Source organism: Coregonus lavaretus (assembly GCF_964263955.1).
Source record: "Coregonus lavaretus genome assembly, chromosome: 20".
NCBI classification, from domain to species: domain Eukaryota; kingdom Metazoa; phylum Chordata; class Actinopteri; order Salmoniformes; family Salmonidae; genus Coregonus; species Coregonus lavaretus.
This window is the reverse complement of record NC_140007.1, coordinates 20,331,030-20,354,509: the sequence shown is the minus strand read 5'-3', so window position 1 is coordinate 20,354,509 and position 23,480 is coordinate 20,331,030. Positions and strand designations below refer to the sequence as shown.

General features: G+C 43.3%; 2 protein-coding genes across 4 annotated transcripts; both read left to right on the top strand.

Moving 5' to 3' along the window:
- The first annotated feature begins 3,418 nt into the window (after positions 1-3,418).
- LOC311147551 (dolichol-phosphate mannosyltransferase subunit 1-like) lies at positions 3,419-6,827 on the top strand. The gene is made up of 9 exons (XM_084184300.1): positions 3,419-3,574; positions 4,111-4,210; positions 4,326-4,359; positions 4,457-4,533; positions 4,793-4,818; positions 4,981-5,076; positions 5,203-5,271; positions 5,407-5,521; positions 6,088-6,827. Exons 1-9 carry the CDS (start codon positions 3,444-3,446, stop codon positions 6,190-6,192), a joined length of 753 nt encoding a protein of 250 aa, XP_084040426.1. The 5' UTR covers positions 3,419-3,443; the 3' UTR covers positions 6,193-6,827.
- A 7,250-nt stretch (positions 6,828-14,077) lies between these two features.
- On the top strand, positions 14,078-21,381 carry LOC311147927 (activity-dependent neuroprotector homeobox protein-like). Of its 3 annotated transcripts, none has more exons than XM_084184773.1 (4): positions 14,078-14,459; positions 16,584-16,699; positions 17,051-17,143; positions 17,283-21,381. In XM_084184773.1, the coding sequence occupies exons 2-4, from the start codon at positions 16,592-16,594 to the stop codon at positions 20,244-20,246; spliced, it is 3,165 nt and encodes a 1,054-aa protein (XP_084040899.1). In that variant the 5' UTR covers positions 14,078-14,459; positions 16,584-16,591; the 3' UTR covers positions 20,247-21,381. The 3 variants fall into 3 exon arrangements, with proteins under 3 accessions (XP_084040899.1, XP_084040900.1, XP_084040898.1); XM_084184774.1 differs by lacking the exon at positions 14,078-14,459 and adding an exon at positions 15,918-16,127; XM_084184772.1 differs by lacking the exon at positions 14,078-14,459 and having other exon boundaries at positions 16,428-16,699.
- The last annotated feature ends 2,099 nt before the right edge of the window (positions 21,382-23,480 follow it).

Genomic DNA, 23,480 nt, shown 5'->3' with positions numbered 1-23,480 from the left:
ATAAAACAATAGCTTAAAAAATCCATAAATGTATCATTCTTGTGCAATTTATATCTATAGGCTACACTGAGTTTTTTATTAATTATTTTAGGCTATCTGGCATTAGTGAGTAAGCCTAAGCTTCAACTGTAGCCTACGCCCCCCAAAAACCCTTACAAGCCAATTGCCAAATTATTTTGGGAAGAGGCAGAAAAAGTTAACATCGATCGACGGTGGAAGAAAGGACAATCTCAGGGTTTAATTCAATAAGAGAAAAGCTGTGAAATGAGTTGAAAATAAAGAGAAGGGAGGGCCAGAAAAGTAATGTTTGTTGGTGAAGTGGTAAATGAGGATTTATAAACTGGGTGGTTCGAGCCCTGAATGCTGATTGGCTGACAGCTGTGGTATATCAGACGAAACATTTATTTTTACTGTTCTAATTACATTGGTAACCAGTTTATAATAGCAATAAGGCACCTCCTGGGGTTTGTGGTATATGGACAATATACAACGGCTAATGGCTGTATCCAGGCACTCCGCGTTGCGTCATACATAAGAACAGCCCTTAGCCGTGGTATATTGTTTTGAGCCCCACCTTTCTAGCAAACATTTTTAAAAAGCCTGTTTTGCATGTTAGTTTGGCATTAATACGTGTCACATATCAGTTTGCAAACAATGTTTTAAAAAAAACGACTTGGTCTCTTTTTTGGTTTCTTGACTAAGGCATCTCCAAAATGCATGTGTTTCAGCCTAGGTCAGTGCTTTCTGTGGTGGTGGGGCAGCCAGCGGAAAATACGGAGCGTAGGGGTTAGTAATGTTCTCTAGTTGCGCCGTCACAGTGATCTGTCACTCATGGGGACATTACGTCACCGCCAAATCAAAGGGTAGAGCTCGACAATTCAAGCCCCTTGGGTGCTGCCATAGAGTTACATCAGAAGTGCCCATCCAAAAGGCTCAATGTCATTTGCCACCGATAAAATGACGTCAAATCACATATCTACAGCAGATTTGATTGGACTGATCATGTCAACATCATACTTTAAAAATCTTAGCTAGTGTACTGGCAAATCCCTTTTAATCCTTGTCATATGAAGATAAATAATAGATAAAACGTATCGGTGCTCATCGGCCATTGGACATAAACATTACACAACAAGTTAGAAATCGCAAATTGAACAATGAGTGGTTTGGAAGGAATCAGTGGCTAACTGCAAGCATTGCAAAGCAATCACTAGCCTGCTATTCAGTGGAGTGGGTGTGTGGTCCCAAGTCTGGGTTTAAGGGTCTCCTTTCCAAGCTTAAAAGGATAAACATTCAACATTGTGAACTCGGAACAAAACGAGCTCCGACTGGGAAAATACGTTTTGAACGGTCATCCAACTCGGAATTGCAAGTCGGGAACTCGGGCCTCTTTCTAGAGCTCCAACCTGAAGATCACTGACGTCATCATGATTTGACCAGTTGTCTTGAAAGCACCATAAATCCAGAGAATGTCAGACTTTGATGGCAAAGTTTGATGACAAAATATGCCCAAGAAGGACTGCCGCGCCACCTTCCTGTTCAAGTGAGCACAGCACACCAAGGTGAGTCCAAAAATGTATTGTATGCTGCTGCATAAATTATGTAATATGCCAGGGAGATATGTATACTGTAGCTAAGAAAGTAATCCTAAGTGTATGTTGTGTAGTAAACTGTTAGTGGCCCATGTGCCTCACCCCAATAATTTGGTCCTGTTTCCCCTCTTAATTTCGCCTACTGTTCTGACTTGGTGGTGCACATGTAGCCTATAGCCTATTTTAGGTAAATGTAATCATCGAATATTGTAAGAGCTTTCATTGTCTGCTTATATGCCCCCTTTATTTATCCTACAGTTCTGACTTGGTGTACAGGGAGAATACTGTCAGAACGGCCCATGTTCTGAATTCTGTTGCTGTACATTTCAAAAGTGCTGAACAAATAGTTATATTTACTACGTCCGTCCTAGCTCGCTCATGAATGTCTTCATCGAAATTACGTATTGCCTCTTATCCACTTGTCGTCTCCTTATGCCATAGTTTGTACATCTCAATTGTCAGTAGAAACCTCATTTGTTTAAGCAAGTCAGCCATATCAGCTATGTTTTTTTAAAGGCAGTAAATGAGGCGAATGAACTGTTTCGCTGCCAGACAAGGCTCTGCTGATAGCCAGTTGTAGCAATGGTAAGGTGTTGGGACTGCTGTTTGGACTGCTGTTGGGACAGCTTTATGTAGGCCCTAACAGTGTCTGGGCACCGTTTGTCACCGTTATAGTGCAATTAATGTATTGTTTAGTGTTGTGTTGTGTAGTGGGTTTGCTGGCATGCATCTAAAAAAAAAAAAAAATTGTTTGCCCTACCAAGATTTACATGCTAAAATCGCAGCTGCATTTATTACATTATTCTGGTGAGCAAGGGTTTGTTTGTTTGCATGTATCTAATTATAGACAAGTTGACTAACAAATAGCCTACCAAAATGTTGGAAACATATCTAAATCAGGCAGGGGTAGATATTCAGGTCCCGCTGGGCCGTAGGAAAGTCAAGTCCTTGATCCGGGCAAAAGGGCTCGATCTTTGGCAAAGGGAGTGGGATGCTAGTAGTAAGGGCAGGCAATTTTATCGCGTGCCGATATCGGTCAGTAAAGGAAGAGGTGAGGAGCATGGGATGTAGGCGAGAGGAAGTTGTGTGGAGTAGACTACTGTTTGGGCATACAGGTTTGAATGCCACGTTGTGGATGATAATGGGGAGGCATGAAACAGGTCTGTGTGATGAGTGTTTAGTGGAGCCCTTACGAAAAAAGAGTGCAGTATTCTGCAAATACTGCATCCAAAATAAGACAGTTTTTTTTACTGCATTAAATTTGCAGTGTAACTGCAGTTAGAGTGCAGTATAACTGTAGTTCAACTGCACTACATTGCAGTTATTCTGCAGTTACTGTGTCCAAATTACCACAGTCGACTGCAGTTTCTGCACTTTTACTGTAAGGGAGAAAACAGTGGAGCATGTGTTGATATTTTGTGAATTGTATGACGTAGATGGGGAGACATTGTGTGAAAGGGTTGAGGCTGGTTAGGGTTTGGGTGGTGTATTGGGGGGAGGGAAGTGGTGTCTAGGGCTCTATTTCACTTTTTTAGAGGAACAGGACTACTGAAGATAATTTAATGTACTTAGGCTGTGACTGCCCTCACACTCCAATAAAAGTAGGTGATGGTGTATGCACCTTGAAAGTTGGATGCGATCAGCCAACCCAATCCAGAAGAAGAAGAAGAAGAAGAAGAAGAAGAAGAAGAAGAAGAAGAAGACCCATACAGTCAAATATATTTATAACTATATTGTGTGGCTCCATCTAGTGGAATCTATATTTCTAGGAACCAATGTTTTGAAGAATTTGTTACAGGAGTGAATATTTTACACCGCACCCGCATCCGGCTCAACAACCTTCCAACCAACATGGCAAGCAGAAAAGGTTCACAGCAAAGCCGGGGAGATGGTGATAAATACTCGGTGTTGTTGCCCACTTACAATGAACGAGATAATCTACCGCTTATTGTGTGGCTATTGGTAAAATACTTCGGTGAAAGGTAGATCATTTCAAGTTATGTAGCACAGAGTGTGTGACAAGATGTCACTGATGAGCTGTCACTAAAATCAGAGGAGGGGATAGGGGATAGCCAATGGCTTACTTTTGCATTCTGTTGCTGGGATTTCCTGCTGCTCATTGATAATTTCAGCTAATGACATACTCCCTGTTTTTTGTGTGTGTAGAATATGACTTATATAAATACCTTCATGAACTTATTACAGCTGTCTTACCTCTGCAGTCTTCATAACAACAACATGAAGTTGTGGGTGGGCCAAGCAATGACGTAAACATGCAACATTGTACTCCGTAGACAACAAAGACTGCAATAACATTTTACAGATTGTACCTTTTAAAGTAGTATAGCTTCTAACTAACTACATTTGAACAGATATTGCAAATTTGAAAGACATATTGATTGAAATTCAAGCTATAACTGGAACTATGATAGAGCTCATTATAAAGTCCCTGTTTTCATCAAATGTCAGATTAGCATTTGTTGTGTGATGGTTGAAACGTCTTTTTACTTATTTACAGTGGATACGACTACGAGATTATTGTCATTGATGATGGAAGTCCAGATGGGACACTTGAGGTGGCAGAACAACTACAGAAGATATACGGAGAGGACAAGATAGTAAGTGAATTTAGTAGATTAGTTGTTCATTTTTTTATATATACTTTTACATTCACATACCTGCTGGCATACCAAGACACTCATTCACTCTCTGCTCTTTGTGGTTATTTTTCAGCTCCTTCGACCAAGAGCAAAGAAACTAGGGTTAGGTAAGTGTCACATACTCATTCATCAGAGTGAACACAGTGTTATAGAACACTATCTCAGGTACATATGTCTGGTAATGTCCTTTAATTCTGCAAACAGGAACTGCCTACATCCATGGCATTAAACATGCCAAAGGGAACTATGTCTTCATAATGGATGCAGACCTCTCCCATCATGTGAGTGGATCTCCTGTATATCTGGACAATACAGTATCAGAGAAGCAGGTTGGGATAGTGGCACCGGACCCTGTACATTCAATAATTAAAATGTAAAAAGGGTCCAAAAACATACTATTTTCAGGAGGTTACTTGTGGTGTTACATTACTTGCTTGGTTGGATATTTGTATGAAAATGCTTCATAGCCAGGATTATGTTTTATGAAATCCTTTGAATGCATGCATGCATCCTAAAATACATTTTTCTCTTTACTTGCAGCCTAAATTTATTCCAGAATTCATAGGGTAAGTCATCTATTTTAATTCATCCAAAAATGTGAATGTGTATCTTTTTCTGAAAAGTTTTAAATATAGAATTCAGAATATAGTATGTCTGCTAGCAACCTACATCTCTACCATATGATTGTCTGTTGCCAAGTATCTGATGTGAATGTGTTTGTCTCCAAGGAAACAGAGAGAAGGCGGGTATGACCTGGTGTCAGGCACCCGATACAGAGGAGATGGGGGCGTATACGGCTGGGACCTGCGCAGGAAACTCATCAGGTGACAGCAGTGACACACTCTCCCTACTGGTACATCTAGGTTGTTGGCTATCATTTATTCTGCTTGTGCTCATACACAAGGCAAGCATTAAACTCTCATCTGTGTGTGTCCCTACCTCTCTAACAGTCGGGGAGCTAACTATGTCACACAGGTGCTGCTGAGACCTGGGGCATCAGACTTGACAGGCAGCTTCAGGTAAGTGGCTAAATGTAAATAGGTGTGAAGAACAGCAGGCACAGTAATCACACTTACTTACATACCGCTACATCATCCTTTATCAGTGTACCAGTGTGTTATCTCACTGTTGTTTTTAATGCATGGTGATCTCAGGCTCTACAAGAAGGAGGTACTGGAGAGTCTGGTGGAGAGGTGTGTGTCCAAAGGCTACGTCTTTCAGATGGAGATGATTGTCCGTGCTAGACAGCTGAACTACACCATTGGAGAGGTGAGGCCTTTTAACCCTTTGTGTGTTTTTTTGTGTTGTGGGTTTTGTGTAATTTTGTTTCATTTCTTAATCATGAGATGTTTTATTTGTTTTTACCATCGAGGACCACTTTTGGACGAAGTATTTTAATTAATACTTTTAAGTGCTATCCTCTGGGAATACATTGTTGTATATGTTTTTACCTAAATAAATTCAATTTAATAACATTTTGGACGTTCTGTTTATCATGTCAATAGGTTGTATGTAGCTAAGTTAAAGGGATAGTTAGGGATTTTGGCAATGAGGCCTTTTATCTACTTCCCCATAGCCAGATTAACTTGTGGATACCATTTTTATGTCTCTGTGTGCAGTTTGAAGGAAGTTGCTATCTAGTGTACAATTGATAACTAGCGTTAGCGCATTGACTGGAAGTGTATGGGAACACTACCTCTACCTTTCTTCATACTGGACGCAGATACATAAAAATGGTATCCAGGAGTTCATCTGACTCTTCATTGCCAAAATCCAATCTATCCCTTTAAACTATATTTTCTTCCCCCTTAACTATATATCCTTCTTCCAAACAGGTTCCAATTTCGTTTGTGGATCGTGTTTATGGGGAGTCTAAACTGGGAGGAAATGAAATAGTGTCCTTCCTGAAAGGACTGCTTACTCTCTTCGCGACAACATGATTTATGATGCTCTAGGTTTGGGGAACCTCTAAAACTCAGGGGCCCCCCAGATAGCATATGAACACTTCATGAGTCATGACAAAATGTTTAGAATGACAGGAAATTAGCTTTAAAACTGCAACATTTTCTTTCAACCTCATGGCAAAATGTGTAGAATAGCATGAGATTAGCTATAAAACAGCACATTTTTCTCTCTGCCCCATGGCAATGTGTGTAGAATTGCAGGAAATGTGCTTTAAAACTGCAACATTTTCTCTCAAGGGGGGGTCCTTGATCGGACCTTGCGCGGGGACCTCGTGAAACTGCACTATGTCACTGATAAAAATGAGCTTAGGGAAAATGGACAGACTACGCTCTTTTTATGAGTAGTTGATTATTGACAAATCAAAGCACAAAGTATACATTAAAATAATCAATCTTCACTGCCTCTGCTTCAGCTGGATCTCCAAACAGACATAGAGATGTTGAAGCATCAGTCCAAGTGAAAACAGTCACAAGCTTCTTCCTATATATTATTGTAGATTGATTAACTGCTTTTTGTTACTTATTTATGCATGTTGGTGGGTTTATATTCACACAAAACTGATAGATCTGTGATTGATGTAAAAAATAAATAGTTTACTTTATTTCGTAATGTTTTGAATTGTCACTCTATTTGTTCATGTATGACCTGTGAAATTGTGAAAATTGGAGCATGGCTGTTTTTCCTATATTGGAATCTATGTAAACTGTAAAATATGTTAACCTGGGCAGTACAAATAAAGAACAACCCTTGAATGAGTAGGTGTGTCCAAACTTTTGACTGGTAGTGTATATATACATACACTACTGGTCAAAAGTTTTAGAACACCTACTGATTCAAGGGTTTTTCTTTATTTTTACTATTTTCTACATTGTAGAATAGTGAAGACCTCAAAAAACTATGAAATAACACATGGAATCATGTAGTAACCAAAAACGTGTTAAACAAATCAAAAATATATTTTATATTTGAGATTCTTCAAAGTAGCCACCCTTTGCCTTGATGACAGCTTTGCACACTCTTGGCATTCTCTCGATCAGTTGTGTTGTGACAAGGTAGGGGTGGTATACAGAAGATAGCCCTATTTGGTAAAAGACCATGTCCATATTATGGCAAGAACAGCTCAAATAAGCAAAGAGAAATTACAGTCCATCATTACTTTAAGACATGAAGGTCAGTCAATACAGAACATTTCAAGAACTTTGAAAGTTTCTTCAAGTGCAGTTGCAAAAACCATGAAGAGCTATGATGAAACTGGCTCTCATGAGGACCGCCACAGGAAAGGAAGACCCAGAGTTACCTCTGCTGCAGAGGATAAGTTCATTAGAGTTAACTGCACCTCAGATTGCAGCCCAAATAAATGCTTCACAGAGTTCAAGTACATTGAGGGAAACAAGTATTTGATCCCCTGCTGATTTTGTACGTTTGTCCACTGACAAAGACATGATCAGTCTATAATTTTAATGGTAGGTTTATTTGAACAGTGAGTGACAGAATAACAACTAAAAAATCCAGAAAAACGCATGTCAAAAATGTTATACATTTTTTTGCATTTTAATGAGGGAAATAAGTATTTGACCCCTCTGCAAAACATGACTTAGTACTTGGTGGCAAAACCCTTGTTGGCAATCGCAGAGGTCAGACGTTTCTTGTAGTTGGCCACCAGGTTTGCACACATCTCAGGAGGGATTTTGTCCCACTCCTCTTTGCAGATGTTCTCCAAGTCATTAAGGTTTCGAGGCTGACGTTTGGCAACTCGAACCTTCAGCTCCCTCCACAGATTTTCTATGGGATTAAGGTCTGGAGACTGGCTAGGCCACTCCAGGACCTTAATGTGCTTCTTCTTGAGCCACTCCTTTGTTGCCTTGGCCGTGTGTTTAGGTCATTGTCATGCTGGAATACCCATCCACAACAACATTTTCAATGCCCTGGCTGAGGGAAGGAGGTTCTCACCCAAGCTTTGACGGTACATGGCCCTGTCCATCGTCCCTTTGATGCGGTGAAGTTGTCCAGTCCCCTTAGCTGAAAAACACCCCCAAAGCATAATGTTTCCACCTCCATGTTTGACGGTGGGGATGCTGTTCTTGGGGTCATAGGCAGCATTCCTCCTCCTCCAAACACGGTGAGTTGAGTTGATGCAAAAGAGCTCGATTTTGGTCTCATCTGACCACAACACTTTCACCCAGTTCTCCTCTGAATCATTCAGATGTTCATTGGCAAACTTCAGACAGGCCTGTATATGTGCTTTCTTGAGCAGGGGGACCTTGCGGGCGCTGCAGGATTTCAGTCCTTCACGGCATAGTGTGTTACCAATTGTTTTCTTGGTGACTATGGTCCCAGCTGCCTTGAGATCATTGACAAGATCCTCCCGTGTATTTCTGGGCTCATTCCTCACCGTTCTCATGATCATTGCAACTCCACGAGGTGAGATCTTGCATGGAGCCCCAGGCCAAGGGAGATTGACAATTATTTTGTGTTTATTCCATTTGCGAATAATCGCACCAACTGTTGTCACCTTCTCACCAAGCTGCTTGGCGATGGTCTTGTAGCCCATTCCAGCCTTGTGTAGGTCTACAATCTTGTCCCTGACATCCTTGGAGAGCTCTTTGGTCTTGGCCATGGTGGAGAGTTTGGAATCTGATTGATTGATTGCTTCTGTGGACAGGTGTCTTTTATACAGGTAACAAACTGAGATTAGGAGCTCTCCCTTTAAGAGTGTGCTCCTAATCTCAGCTCGTTACCTGTATAAAAGACACCTGGGAGCCAGAAATCTTTCTGATTGAGAGGGGATCAAATACTTATTTCCCTCATTAAAATGCAAATCAATTTATAACATTTTTTACATGCGTTTTTCTGGATTTTTTTGTTGTTATTCTGTCTCTCACTGTTCAAATAAACCTACCATTAAAATTATAGACCGATAATTTCTTTGTCAGTGGGCAAACGTACAAATTCAGCAGGGGATCAAATACTTTTTTCCCTCACTGTACTTGAACTCTGTGAAGCATTTATTTGGGCTGCAAACTGAGGTGCAGTTAACTCTAATGAATCAGGCCTTCATGCTCGAATTGCTGCAAAGAAACCACTACTAAAGGACACCAATAAGAAGAAGAGACTTGCTTGGGCCAAGAAACACGAGCAATGGACATTAGACCGGTGGAAATCTGTCCTTTAGTCTGATGAGTCCAAATTTGAGATTTTTGGTTCCAACCGCCGTGTCTTTGTGAGACGCAGAGAAGGTGAATGGATGATCTCTGCATGTGTGGGGGTGCTTTGCTGGTGACACTGTCTGTGATTTATTTAGAATTCAAGGCACACCTAACCAGCATGGCTACCACAGCATTCTGCAGCGATACGCCATCCCATCTGGTTTGCGCTTAGTGGGACTATCATTTGTTTTTCAACAGGACAATGAACCAAAACACACCTCCAGGCTGTGTAAGGGCTATTTGACCAAGAAGGAGAGTGATGGTGCTGCATTAGATGACCTGACCTCCACAATCCCCCGACCTCAACCCAATTGAGATGGTTTGGGATGAGTTGGACCGCAGAGTGAAGGAAAAGCAGCCAACAAGTGCTCAGCGTATGTGGGAACTCCTTCAAGACTGTTGGAAAAGCATTCCTCAGGAAGCTGGTTGAGAGAATGCCAAGAGTGTGCAAAGCTGTCATCAAGGCAAAAGGTAGCTACTTTGAAAAATCTAAAATATATTTTTGGTTACTGCATGATTCCATATGTGTTATTTCATAGTTTTGATGTCTTCACTATTATTCTACATTGTAGAAAATAGTAAAAATAAAGAAAAACCCTTGAATGAGTAGGTGTGTCCAAACGTTTGACTGGTACTGTATGTAAATGTGTATATATGTAAATGTGTTAAAATAAAGGTAAAATAAAAAATATATATATTTGGCCTTGTGTTTTAGGTTGTTGTCCTGCTGAAAGGTGAATTTGTATCCCAGTGTCTGTTGGAAAGCAAACTGAACCAGGTTTTCCTCTAGGATTTTGCCTGTGCTTAGCTACATTCCGTTTTATGTGAGGGGTACATAGATCAAAAAAACTCCCTAGTCCTTGCCGATGACAAGCATAGCTGTAACATGATGCAGCCACCACCATGCTTAAAAATATGAAGGGTGGTACCAAGTGATGTTTTGTGTTGGATTTGCCCCAAATATAAAGCTTTGTATTCAGGAATTTCATTTTTTTGCTGTTTTACTTTAGTGCCTTATTGCAAACAGGATGCATGTTTTACAAATTCATTAAAAATGAAAAGATGAAATGTCTTGAGTCAATAAGTATTCAACCCCTTTGTTATGGCAAGCCTAAATAAGTTTGGGAGTAAGAATTTGTTAAACAAGTCACAAGTCGCATGGACTCACTCTTTGTGCAATAATAGTGTTTAACATTATTTTTGAATGACTACCTCATCTCTGTACCCCACATATACAATTAGTTGTAAGGTTGAGCATTGAATTTCAAACACAGATTCAACCACAAAGACCAGGGAGGTTTTCCAATGCCTCGCAAAGAAGAGTACCTATTTGTAGATGGGTACAAATAAAGAAAAGCAGACATTGAATATCCCTTTGAGCATGGTGAAGTTATTAACAACACTTTGGATGGTGTATAAATACACTGAGTCACTACAAAGATACAGGCGATCTTCCTAACTCAGTTGCCGGAGAGGAAGGAAACCGCTCAGGGATTTAAAACAGTTACAAAGTTTAATGGCTGTGGTAGGAAAATAAACTGAGGATGGATCAACAACGTTGTAGTTACTTCACAATACTAGCCTAATTGACAGAGTGAAAAGAAGGAAGCCTGTACAGAATAAAAAATATTCCAAAACATGCATGCTGTTTGCAATAAGGCACTAAAGTAAACTGAAATGTACTTTATGTTCTGAATTCAATGTGTTATGTTTGGGGAAAATCCAACACAACACATCAATGAGTACCACTCTTCATATTTTCAATCATGGTGGTGGCTGCATCATGTTATGGGTATGCTTGTCATCGGCAAGGACTGCAGAGTTTTTTAAATAATAAGTAGAAAAATAGAGCTAAGCACAGGCAAAATCCTAGAGGAAAACCTGGTTCAGTCTTCTTTCCAACAGAAACTTGGAGACAAATTCACCTTTCAGCAGGACAATAACCTAAAACATAAGCTCCAATATACACTGGGGTTGCTTGCCAAGACTACATTGAATGTTCCTGAGTGGCCTAACAGTTTGTACTTAAATCGTCTTGAAAGTCAATGGCAAGCCTTGAAAATTGCTGTCTAGCAATGATCAACAACCAACTTGACAGAGCTTGAAGAATTTAAAAAAGAATAGTGTGCAAATATTGTACAATCCAGGTGTGCAAAGCTCTTAGTCTTACCCAGAAAGACTCACAGCTGTAATCGCTGCCAATCGTGATTCTAACATGTACTGACTCAGCAGTGTGAATACTTATGTAAATTATATATTTCATTTTCTATACATTTACAAAAATATCGAAAAACATGTTTTCACTTTGTCATTATGTGTAGATGGGTGAGATTTAAAAAAAATATTACATCCATTTTGAATTCAGGCTGTAATACAACAAAATGTGGAATAAGTCAAGGGCATAGCCACGGGAAGTAGGGGTCCTGAGGGTGCTGCAGCACCCCCTGAAAAATTAGAAGAAAAAAAAGAAAAAATCACATAAGTAATGCACTGGCCCTTTACTAGTCTTTTATTAGCGGACCGAGAGAGCCAACTGTAGCGCCGTCGACAAATAAATCTTAGCACCCCCCCTCCCCGGAAAAAATATACATCACCCCCAAACTACTTCCCGCAGCTATGGTCAAGGGGTATGAATACTTTCTGAAGGCAATGTAATTCCACTTTGATATTATGGGGTATTGTGTGTAGGCCAGTGACACAAAATCTATATTTAATCCATTTTAAATTCAGGCTGTAACGCAACAAAATGTGGAAAAAGTTAAGGGTTGTGAATACTTTCTGAAGGTAATGTATGTAACTACAGGTGATCGACCCGAATGGACCCGACCACGGCTCTGCATAGCCTATAGCAGTGGTCACCAACCGATCTCCATAAACTGTAAAATGAAGCCTCAAACGCACAGCTAAGTTGATCATGTGAGATTTCAAAACTTTTAAAACCATGACTAGAGAGAGACTCGACAAATACAGCAAAGAGCTGCTGTTTTTATGAGTAAGTTCATGTTTAAGTTGTTATTCAGCACTGTCACTTTGTTCAACAGTTTTATAAGCAATAAAAATTTGCATTCTCCGTACTTCCACTCACGATACAACCAGCACTGCAGCTGCAATGAATGAGTATAGCAAAGTGTTTCGATAAGCTCACGTTGTTCTCATTAGCGGCTTGTGTCTTTTTTAATAGAGGAATATTTCACTTTCTCTGGTCATAGGAGTAACACCATGAATTGATGCATGAGGCAGAAATAATGCTTTCACGATCAGCTGGAAAACTGTGTCCACTTTTCTCAGTGGAGGGAGGGACAGCGAAGGGACAGTGTCGGTGAGAGGCAGCCTCACCGCTGCTCCTCCCTTCCCTCAGACTGACCATCAGATGCAGGCCATCAGTCCAGAAATATAATTTTAAAATGGTCTGAGAAGAACAACATTGGAAGGGCAATTTAAGCATAGCCAATATGCAGTGATAATGTATTGGGCCTATAGCTTACTGCACAAACATCATTGCTACATAACTGTTTTTAATTGGTTAATATTTCATAGGCTTACGTTTTTTTAAGTCATGTTTTTAAAACAAATCTGAGCGGTAGATCTTGGCTTGCATTTTGACCCAGAAAGTGATCTCACTTTGGATAAAAGCGTCTGCTAAATGGCATATATTATTATATTATTATCTTGACTTGGTGACCACTGGCATATAGCATATTTATTTTACGCTAATAAGGTCAAGTTATTGACTTATAGAAGGCCTAGCCAGCATATAAAGACCTATTCATTAACCATAAGAGCAACTTGGCTGATAAACATCAGCTTTTTGTCACTTGGGTGCAATTGGGTCTGGTCAGACCCAGACCCATTTGGGTACGGGTCGGGTCTAGGTCTGGTTGTCGTTGGGTCCATTCGAGTCCCCCTTTTAAAAAATGATCGGGTCCGTCTGGGTCTGATTGTCCTCGAGTCCGGACCCGAGAAGACCTCTACATGGAAAACACAAAAAGCTGAGAAACCTCCAATGAGGCCATGTTATACTATCCATGTCATACTATCACCCATCAATTGAAATCCAGTATTAACATAAAGAGGTCTCTCCATCCACCCCCACCCCAATCTCTCCAAGGGGCCAATGCTAAAATGGGCAGAGAACAATATGCTCTCAGGCTTGGGAGCTGCCCAGTCTCTGAGGAAAGTAGTCCCGGTGAGTTAAGTGCCAGCATAGAACAGCGCCACCTACTGTTCTCATAGCACTCTGACATTGGGCAAGTGCAAAGGCACTGTGTTAGTACTGAGGCACTGTACAGTATACATCCGACCCTCTGCAGGGGAGGGCGCCAGTTGTAGCTAGTCTTAACGCATGCGTTCATGCTCAACTAGAGGGCGCCTCCTGTTGGTTCAATCTGGTAATTGCAGCTCGAGCTTGTTTACCCCAATCCCCCAGGCATAGAAATTGGCAGACGTTGAAGAACGACCGAGGCCAAAATCTGAGGCCTGTCTTGCGCGGTAAGAGGTTAGACTTGATTACCACACAGTAATTTAGTTTTATAAATCTCGACTCATTTGGATATCACAATTAGCTTTTTATGCTAATCAAACACATGTCACTTCCGCCCTTTCAATTGCGCCATTTTGGATAGGGCAGTTTATAGTCTAGGATGGGTGTATTGTCTCTATAGGGAAGAGATGGGAATGCATTATTATCAGTAAACAGTCACATAGTTAACACATTTTTGGATGAGGGGTAACTACATCGTAATATTGACAACGCTACTTTATCTTTTCCTACAATGGGCATTTTCGATGTTCATCTAGCTAAATGAGTTTCAGCGGCACCTCATCCCCGCCAGTCGAGAAGATACTCTGTGTCGGATAGTGAGAGGAGTCGAGCTCTCTCTCGGTGTGGTGTGACCGCTTGGAGAGTAGACGACAAGGCGGTTAGTCCCGGCTGCTTATTTGGAGGAATAGGAACGTGAGAGTGCACAACGATTTGTCTCACAGTTTCTCGTAATTGAAATAATTTACACCAACGGGACCACCGTATTTCAAACCAGGTAAACTCGTCACACTCCGCTTTTCATACAACCTCACTAGCTAGGCGGGTTAACTACGATGATGCGTTGCCGCTATTCGGTCGGCGAAAATGTTAGACTTTAGCTTGATATGTATTGATGATAACAAATGAAACAACATTATGTGGAGTATTGTGATACCGTATATCATAAGTTGTCGGTAAAAATCGTACCACTTTTGGCCAGTTAAACTTGGGCACGGAGTAGCGCTCAAAATCAGCACCTACTGAAGAGCTCCTGCGGGGCTCCTTTCTAGTACTCAGATAGCAGCTGCTTGCTCGCTGTGTTTTACGTGCGCTTCCCTTTGTGGTGGGTGACTAGCTACTGCGAGGAAGCGATCAGCTATCGATCTGGTAACAGTATTACCAAACCAGACGTTATTAAGGCATAGAACCAAGAGGTATGATACACGTAGTAGCTAATCGAGTAATACATATTTGTATCCTCTTTCATTGGTCGACCAGATAGCCATAAACGATATTCATCATTGACTTCAATCAAAGCCATCATTTAGCCAAATTGAAGGGGGGAGACGATAGCTCGTAACCTCCTCTAACATTACTCCCCTAGCGAATAGACACATTTACCTATATCAGGTCCCTCCTATAATCAAATGTAATGGTATTTTTTCCCCATTATTTAAAAGAGATCTGAACCGGGGTGTTATAATCTAGCTGGCAGCTAACTGGTACGTTAGTCAGACTCATTCAGCAACTTGCCTACAGAGTGTGTATAGGTGACAAGGGGGATCTGCAGGTCGCACATTTGATTTTGTGTGGAAACAACTGACGTCAGATAGCTAAGTTTCACCTCCTTTATTCACCTCACAATTATCATAATGGCTAAGTGATACAATGTTGCCAGCAACTTATGTAAGGTGTCAACATGGTCTTCGAGGTTAGTTTTATACTGGTACTCTATTGATTCAACCATCTGTTCCCATGGTCCCTGTGTGAGGGCAATCAGGAGGAAGAATGTGGTGATCCTGATTTAACCTTTTGGTCATTTAGATAGGTGTTCTACTTAAATGCCAACTCTCTTCCTTTTGGTGTTTATGGTCATAGGTGACAATTTGCTTAAAGAGGGTATGACTGAAACATCAACTTTTATTTTTGTAAACAATGTGAGTTTGGAGGATCTTATGGTGACCAGAGGGAATGTCATCATTGATGCTTTGAGGACAGAACTCACTTATAGAGGACATGGGAAAGGGATTTTTTTTTTTAGTTAGGCCTAAGGTTTATGGGTAAAATATAGACTACTACTATCTCCTTTTCTGCTATTCTCCTCTTCCTCTCTTCCTCTCGCCTCAGCTGTAGAGAGTGGCTATTCTCTGCCAGCTACCCACCCAGCCCCCACTCCCCTCCCCTTCCCCCCAAAATACACTGCAGACATATTGTAAATGTTGGGCTCTGCTGCTGACTCAATAGGAGGCGCCATTCCGTGATTGCAGAGAGGCTGCAAAAAGGGGCAGGCAGAGCAATGGAGGCCTTACATAATGGAGGCAGAGCTGTCCTCTAGCGCCATCTACACGCCATGGGAGTCAGACAGACAGACAGCCAGCCAGACAGACGGCATTCAGCTCAGCAGCACTGTACCATAGTTGCATCTTCTGGAACATACAACTAGAGCTATGACATCACTGGATAGGTGAAGAGTGTTTGGTCTCATGCTGTTTGTCACTAAAGCATCTTGTCCTCTCTGACCGTTGACCTGAGGAGAGAATCATTCTACAGTGTTTTGATTGTTTAGTGTTGACTGTAATATAACAATCCGAACAGTCCAGACAGTCACATAAAGATGGTGGTAGGGTCATAATGGATAGACATGATGAGTAATGTTGCTGAGGAAAACCACCGATGGTTTTATGATGAAAGGTGACTGACAGACAGCACGTTCTCTTGTGGCTTTTTTCCCTCATAGGAGCGCTAGTCACTCCAGTGATTTATGTTAATGTAGGGGGAAGTGTGTTTCTGTCAGCCAGGGTAACACTAAGGTTTTTGTGTTGGGTCTGCTGAACTCTGCTCTCTACAACAATGCTTAGTACATATGTTGACCTACCTGACCTCACCTATTACTCACACCTGTGTCCCTCCCTTCTCCAAGTGGCCAGCATGTTCCAGCTCCCGGTCAACAACCTGGGCAGCTTACGGAAAGCCAGGAGAAATGTCAAGCGGGTTCTGGGAGACATCGGCCTGGAGTTTTGTAAAGACCGCATTGAGGTGAGCAGCACATAGAGTTTGAACTGTTCTATTATCTGTGGATGAGCATCATGCCCTTGACCACACTTCATCACACTGTTTTTTCAAACATGAAGAAATAATAGCTCATTCATGAATAGCTAATTAAACAATCAGTCATTGTTTCAGCCATCAACACAGGAGTTCTCAAATTTCTCATGTTTATGATGTCCATCACTTTGTCGGTTTGATGTTATAATAAGCCCAGTCCATAACAATAATAACATTCACAAAGGTTGTGGTCTTTAAAACCCCTCCTAGCAAATCACCTCTATCAGACTTTGTTTTTATTGATTATATATTAATTGTGATCATGTCATTCTCTCCCCTTAGGACTACAAAGACTATGTACCTAATGAGTTCTACATCAAGCACACCACCTGGGATGATGTGTGTATATGGGATCCTTCACTGACCAAAGCCCAGGTGAGTGGCTCACTGGAACCCACTGTTAATTGTATTGTTATTGTGTCTGCTTATTTTCAATAAACAATGTTTTATTTACATTTGATAAACATCAACAACTGACTGACCGCTGTCATCTTATTTTACCCTTGTCTCCCAGGAATACAGATCAAAGCCTTTCTGTTGTTCCGGCTGCCCCTTCTCCTCCAAGTTCTTCTCGGCGTACAAGAGCCACTTCCGCAATGTCCACAGCGAGGACTTTGAGAGCCGCATCCTGCTTAACTGCCCCTACTGCACCTACAATGGGAACAAGAAGACCCTGGAGACGCACATCAAGCTGTTCCACATGCCCAACAACGTGGTGCGCCAGGGTCCCGGGGGCATGCAGGGGGCAATGGGGGGGCTGAAGGACGGCATGCAGCTGGGCAAGAGGCCTGGAGAGAGCATCGAGCAGGCGGTGTACTACTGCAAGAAGTGCACCTACAGGGACCCGCTTTACAACGTGGTGCGCAAGCACATCTACAGAGAACACTTTCAGCATGTGGCTGCACCCTACCTGATTAAGCCTGGGGAAAAGACCACACCTAACGGTGCTGCAGCAGGCGCCACAACGGGCACAGGGAACACAGACAGCAGCAACACCAATACTAATACCAATGTCAATGCTAACGCCAACAGCAACACCATCCACTGCAAGCGCTGTCTCTTTGTGCTACGCACCTATGAGGCACTTGTGCAGCATGTTATTGAGGACCACGAGCGCATTGGTTACCAGGTGACTGCCATGATTGGTCACACAAACGTGGTGGTGCCACGGGTCAAGCCTGTCATCATGGTATCCCCCAAGCTGGGGGAAAAGACTGTCATTGGGGTAGGACCCAAAGGTCAGCTGGTGACCACCACAGTGGGGGGAGTCCGCTCCCTTCCCACCCAGCCGCTCAGCAGGATCGTCATCCCAAAGTCAGGCCTGAGCTCAACGGGACTCCTGCCTGGGTCTCACCTGAAGCAGGGGGCTTTTGGGTTAAAGAGCGGGACCACTCAGTCCTTCTCTATAGGCGGGCAACAGGTGAGAATCACTCTACCCGGCAACGCACAGGTGTCTGTGCCCCAGCATTCGCAGGCTGCCAAACAGAACCTCCCTGGTGGCTTGAGGAGCCCCATAGTGGTGAGTTCCACCTCGTCTACACTCAAGCCCACCCAGCTGAACTCCCGGGTCCAGGCAGCTGCAACTACGGTTGCCTCAGTCACGGCCAAGGGGAAGGGGGGCTCTTCAGTCCTGGGCACGTCCTACACCCAGAAGTGGAAGATCTGCACCATCTGCAACGAGCTCTTCCCTGAGAATGTGTACAGCTCGCACTTTGAGAAGGAGCACAAGGCCGAGAAGGTCCCTGCAGTAGCCAACTACATCATGAAGATACACAACTTTACCAGCAAGTGTCTGTACTGCAACCGCTACCTGCCCAGCGACACACTCCTCAACCACATGCTGATCCACGGCCTGTCCTGCCCACACTGCCGCGCCACCTTCAACGATGTGGAGAAGATTGTGGCACACATGCGACAGTCCCACCCGGACGAGACGGTGGGGCCGCGCACTGACTCCCCTCTGACTTTTGACCTCACTTTGCAGCAGGGCAACCCCAAGAACGTCCAGCTGATTGTCACCACCTACAACATGAGAGACGCGCCAGAGGAGTCCGTGGCCTTCCATGCCCAGAGTGCCTCCTCTTCCACACAGACTGGCAAGAGGACCGTGCCCAGCCAACCCCCAAAGATGCCCTCTGAATCTGAAGATGGTTCACCTCCCAAGAGTGCACCTCAGGCGGCTGTGCCGTACAAGAAAGACGTGGGCAAGACTCTGTGCCCGCTGTGCTTCTCCATCCTCAAGGGCCCCATCTCTGATGCACTGGCACACCACTTGAGGGAGAGGCACCAGGTCATCCAAACAGTGCACCCAGTGGAGAAAAAACTAACCTACAAATGTATTCACTGCTTGGGTGTGTACACAAGCAACATGACCGCCTCCACCATCACACTGCACCTGGTGCACTGCCGTGGTGTGGGCAAGACCCAGAATGGGCAAGACAGCAGGCCTGCGCCCTCCCCCAGGGTCTCCCAGGCCCAGGGCACTGCCCTCAAACGGGCCGGCTTTGAGAACTGTGACCCTAACGACCCAAAGCGGCGTAAGCTGTTGCCTGGAGAGCAGGAGGGCCCTGTGGCTTTTGTAGAGAACCCAGACGATCCTGTCAACCTGGTCCTTGACCCCAAAGGACACGAGGATGAGTCGTACGAGGCGCGGAAAGCCTTCCTGACGCAGTACTTCAACCGTGAGCCCTACCCAACGCGTAGGGAGGTGGAGAAGCTAGCCGCCAGTCTGTGGTTGTGGAAGTCTGATATCTCCAGCCACTTCACCAACCGCAGGAGGATATGCACGCGGGACTGTGAGACCCAGAAGGCCAAGGTGTTGCTGGGCTTCAACATGTGGGAGGTCAGTCGGCTCAGCCACGAACTGACCTTTGACCCTGAGTGCTTGTCTGAGGGCAAAGAAAGTGGAGAGACAGTGGAGAGGCGGACGTCTAGGACGTGCATAGGGCGGTCTGAGCAGGCCATCCTGCGCATAGAGGAGAGAGCTGCGGCTAACGGTGGTGCTACACTCCAGCAGGGTACGCCAGCAGGGTCTGACAGTGGGGCCAGTGCCACCACCGTTGGTGGTGCCAAGAGCGACCAAAACAAGACAATCGGAAGCACCTTAAAACAGAGAGGGCCTCAGTATCTCTCAGAACCCATCGCTATTGACTCAGACAGCGATAAGGATGAAATGCAAGATGATGACGAGGAGGAGGATGAAACGGGAGTAGTAGAACTGAATTCCACGGGTAATGACAGGCTGGCTGCAGGGAGAGAGGGAGAGGTGGTAGGGACAGGAGCCCACTCCAGCTCAGACCTAGAGGATATGGAGGATGGGTCAGAGGAGGAAGAGGAGGAAGAAGAGGGTCATGTAGAGAATGGATATGGCTCCTCGGCGTTACCGGAGAGACCGGTTAAGGGGAAGGAAGCTATTGCCAAACTGGGACAATCAGAAAGTGGAAAAACAAGTGCCCAACTCGGCAAGCAGCAGGTCTGACCAATGGACACACACATACAAACAAATAACATGCACACAGATAAGTTACTAACATTTGATCCATGCCAACAACTCTGCCTCACCAGAACTCTAGAGCTGGAAATGGTCAATGGTGACATGAGGGACAACAAGGGGAGAGTATTAAGGAGAGCTTCTTCCCTTTTCTCTACAACAAGCCATCCAATGGCGTTTGGTCAAGTCAAAAGCCAATTGAAGCTGCTCTGCAGTGAGAAGTAGTTAGGAGTCACATAAGATTTGTGAACAAAGATTAAACTTTTCCTCCAGGGTGAAAAAAAGAAAACACTGAAGATGCACCAAACGATAGGAAATGGTTTGCCTTCTATTTACTTTACTACAAAATTCAGATAAGTACTTATTGTCCATTTGGCCACAAGTTACACTGTGGCAAAAACATTTGAGTCATTACGAGTTACTAGGTTTTAAGTAAAACTAGAATATCCCAAATGTTTCATGTAGTCATGCAGGAATAGCTCATGTATATTTGTACAGTCTTTTAGACATGTTTGGAGAGAAGTTGCTGTAGATGTACTCATAAAAGATGAGCTATTCTTTCTGTATACAAGCTAGCCTCGTATGTTCTACATTAGTTCGCTAGACGATAATGTCGCTTTGGTGGCTGGTATTTTCTGTATGTTTTTGTTTATTTTTTTAAGAAAACCATACAATTTTTGCTAAATAATATATCTATATATAAATCCAAATTTAAATGAACATAATCGATTGCTTTAGTTTTTCGCTGTTTGTTGATTATTGATTGATTGTACTCTTTTTTTTTTTGTTGCAGTAATAACTTTGGTTCTATTGAAAAAAACAGTTTCTCATGTTCTTATCCTCCCACTTGGTTAGAGTAAAGGGGCATTTCAACTGATCTCTGTAGCCCAGTGCTTTGTAGTCTAGACTGTACTTGCTTTGTCTCTTTTCATGTACCTATCTTTTACTTATTTTCCCCCCGAGAATGGATGTTTGCTGTGGCTTGTGAAACTGAGAGAGCATTTGCTATTAATGACTTTTCTGTGTGTTTTAATTTGTGATCTTCAATTTGTGTGTTTTTGTTTTACATTTTTCACTTAAGCATTTATGAACAATAAAGTGCTATATTGTGCTTCTCACAGTTCTCCTACTCTTGCCTTTTTTCCCATTTCCTTTGTCTAATTCTCTTTCATGTGACACACCCCTTTATGGAGACTATGTACTGTTGTTTCAAGAAGTAGCACCACAAGTTAGGTTTTCCAAATGTAACCCATGAGCAGCACACAGTCACTGGTGGTGCAAATCCTATTATCTCAGGTATTTACAGTGAATCCTAAACCACAAGGTTTTAGGTGTGTAATATATGGGGTTCTAATGCTTTGTGAATTGTTGTATTTCACCTGGAACAGAATACACATCTAGGCTATGTGAGCTATGCTAGTCTGTGAAAGTGACTTTGGAGAATGAGGTATCTGGACTAAATGCACCCACGGGTGAGATGCTTATGGTTAGATGGTTGATGAGAAGTCAACAGTTGGACTCAGAAGAGAATGCATGTATTAGGCTAACCCATTGCTGAGGCGCACCATCTGCTCCTATGTGTATCGATATGGTGCCAAACAAAAACAGAATGACTGAGTCCTATTGACTACCTTTGTTTGATTGTGTTGTAGTGATAATTTGTGTGAGTAAATCAGTATGTTGCAAATGTGGGGGGGTATTGTGCTTATGTTCCATACCATAGATAGGCTGACAGTCCCTTGTCTCCTGGTAGGAAGGATATAAAATGGAGGGAAATTGCCCCTCTAAAGAGAGAGAGAGCGAGAGCACCCTCTCCCTTGCTGGCTTGTTTAGTGTTGCAATGCTGGTATGAGGAGCAGCAGGGAGGGAGGGAGTGGCAGGGGGAGGCTGAAGGGAGGCGGGGGAGGCTGGAAGAGAGGCCTAGCAGACTGGGGGACGTGGAGGCCTCATCTGCAGTGCTGTGAGCAGCAAGAGCGCTAAGCAGATTGAGGGGGAAGGGAGGCTGAGTGAGAGAGGGGAGGAAGGGAGACTAAGCGAGAGAGGGGGAGGGAGCGAGGCGGGGGAGGGGAGAAAGGGAGGCAGACAGGCAGGCGAGGGGGGAGGGGAAGGTTGTGAGAAAGGGAGGGAGACATGAAGACAGGGAGAGGAGGGAAGGGAGAAAAGGAGACCGAGAGAGAGAAAGGGAGGGAGGGGAGAAGAGAGAGAGAGGGAAGCGAGGGGGGAAGGGGAAGGAGGGGAGAAAGGGAGCCGAAAGAGAAAAAGGGAGGGAGGGGAGAACGGGAGAAGAGAGAGAGAGGGAGGGAGTGAAGGGGGAAGGAGGGGAGCGGGGAAGGGAGTGAAGGAAGAAAGGGAGACCGGGAGGGAGGGAGGGGGAGGGGAAGGGAGCTATGACTGGCGCCCCCTGGAGTTAGAGACTAGCTCTTGTCTCTGTAATGTCTCTAGTGTTAGACACAGCACACTGCAAGCATTGAGACAAGTGCACCAAAGGTTAGGGACAGTCAGCACAGGTATTTTTGATGTTAAGGCAAAAATGCCACAGGGGATGGGGGGACATGTCCCCCACAACATTCAGAACAGGTTGATTCGTCCCCCCAATAATTTCTTTAAATAAAAAATAAAAAACGCATCATAAACAATGGTAACATGTGTAGAATTGCAGGAAATTAGCCTTAACGGTTGACTTTGGGCACAAAAAAAACAGTCCAACTCCTCTTTCTCAGTTTCCAAACAGAAATGGGGTGTGGTTCATCGATGTGTCATCCTGGTCATGCGCATCCCGACTTAGCTAGTTCGTTAGCTAAGCTAGCCACCTGTAGCTAGCCAGTTACTCCTCCACTATATATTGATGTAATTTCAAAGGATTTGTTTTAGGACGGAAGATCGGTAAGAAAGTTTTTTTTTTAAGCATTAAGGCCCGAGGAGGTGTGGTATATGGCCAATATACCACGGTTAAGGGCTGTTCTTATGCGCAACGCTGAGTGCCTGGATAAAGCCACTAGCCGTGGTATATTAGCCGTATACCACAAGGGTGCCTTATTGCTATTATAAACTGGCTACTAACATAATTAGAACAGTAAAAATAAATGATTTGTCATACCCGTGGGATACGGTCTGATTGGTATACGGTCTGAAATACCACAGCTTTCAGCCAATCAGTATTCAGTGCTCAAACTATCCAATTTATAATGGTGCATTGATCAGTTATTCAGTTTTTAAGTTTTT

Excerpts from the sequence above, each read along its gene's own strand:
- LOC311147927 (XM_084184772.1), top strand. The coding sequence starts at position 16,514 with ATGCTTAGTACATATGTTGACCTACCTGACCTCACCTATTACTCACAC. Across the intron at positions 16,700-17,050 it reads TTTGTAAAGACCGCATTGAG|GACTACAAAGACTATGTACC; the intron begins GTGAGCAGCACA and ends CTCTCCCCTTAG. Across the intron at positions 17,144-17,282 it reads CTTCACTGACCAAAGCCCAG|GAATACAGATCAAAGCCTTT; the intron begins GTGAGTGGCTCA and ends CTTGTCTCCCAG.
- LOC311147551 (XM_084184300.1), top strand. The coding sequence starts at position 3,444 with ATGGCAAGCAGAAAAGGTTCACAGCAAAGCCGGGGAGATGGTGATAAA. Across the intron at positions 4,360-4,456 it reads AGCAAAGAAACTAGGGTTAG|GAACTGCCTACATCCATGGC; the intron begins GTAAGTGTCACA and ends TTCTGCAAACAG. Across the intron at positions 5,077-5,202 it reads CTGCGCAGGAAACTCATCAG|TCGGGGAGCTAACTATGTCA; the intron begins GTGACAGCAGTG and ends CCTCTCTAACAG.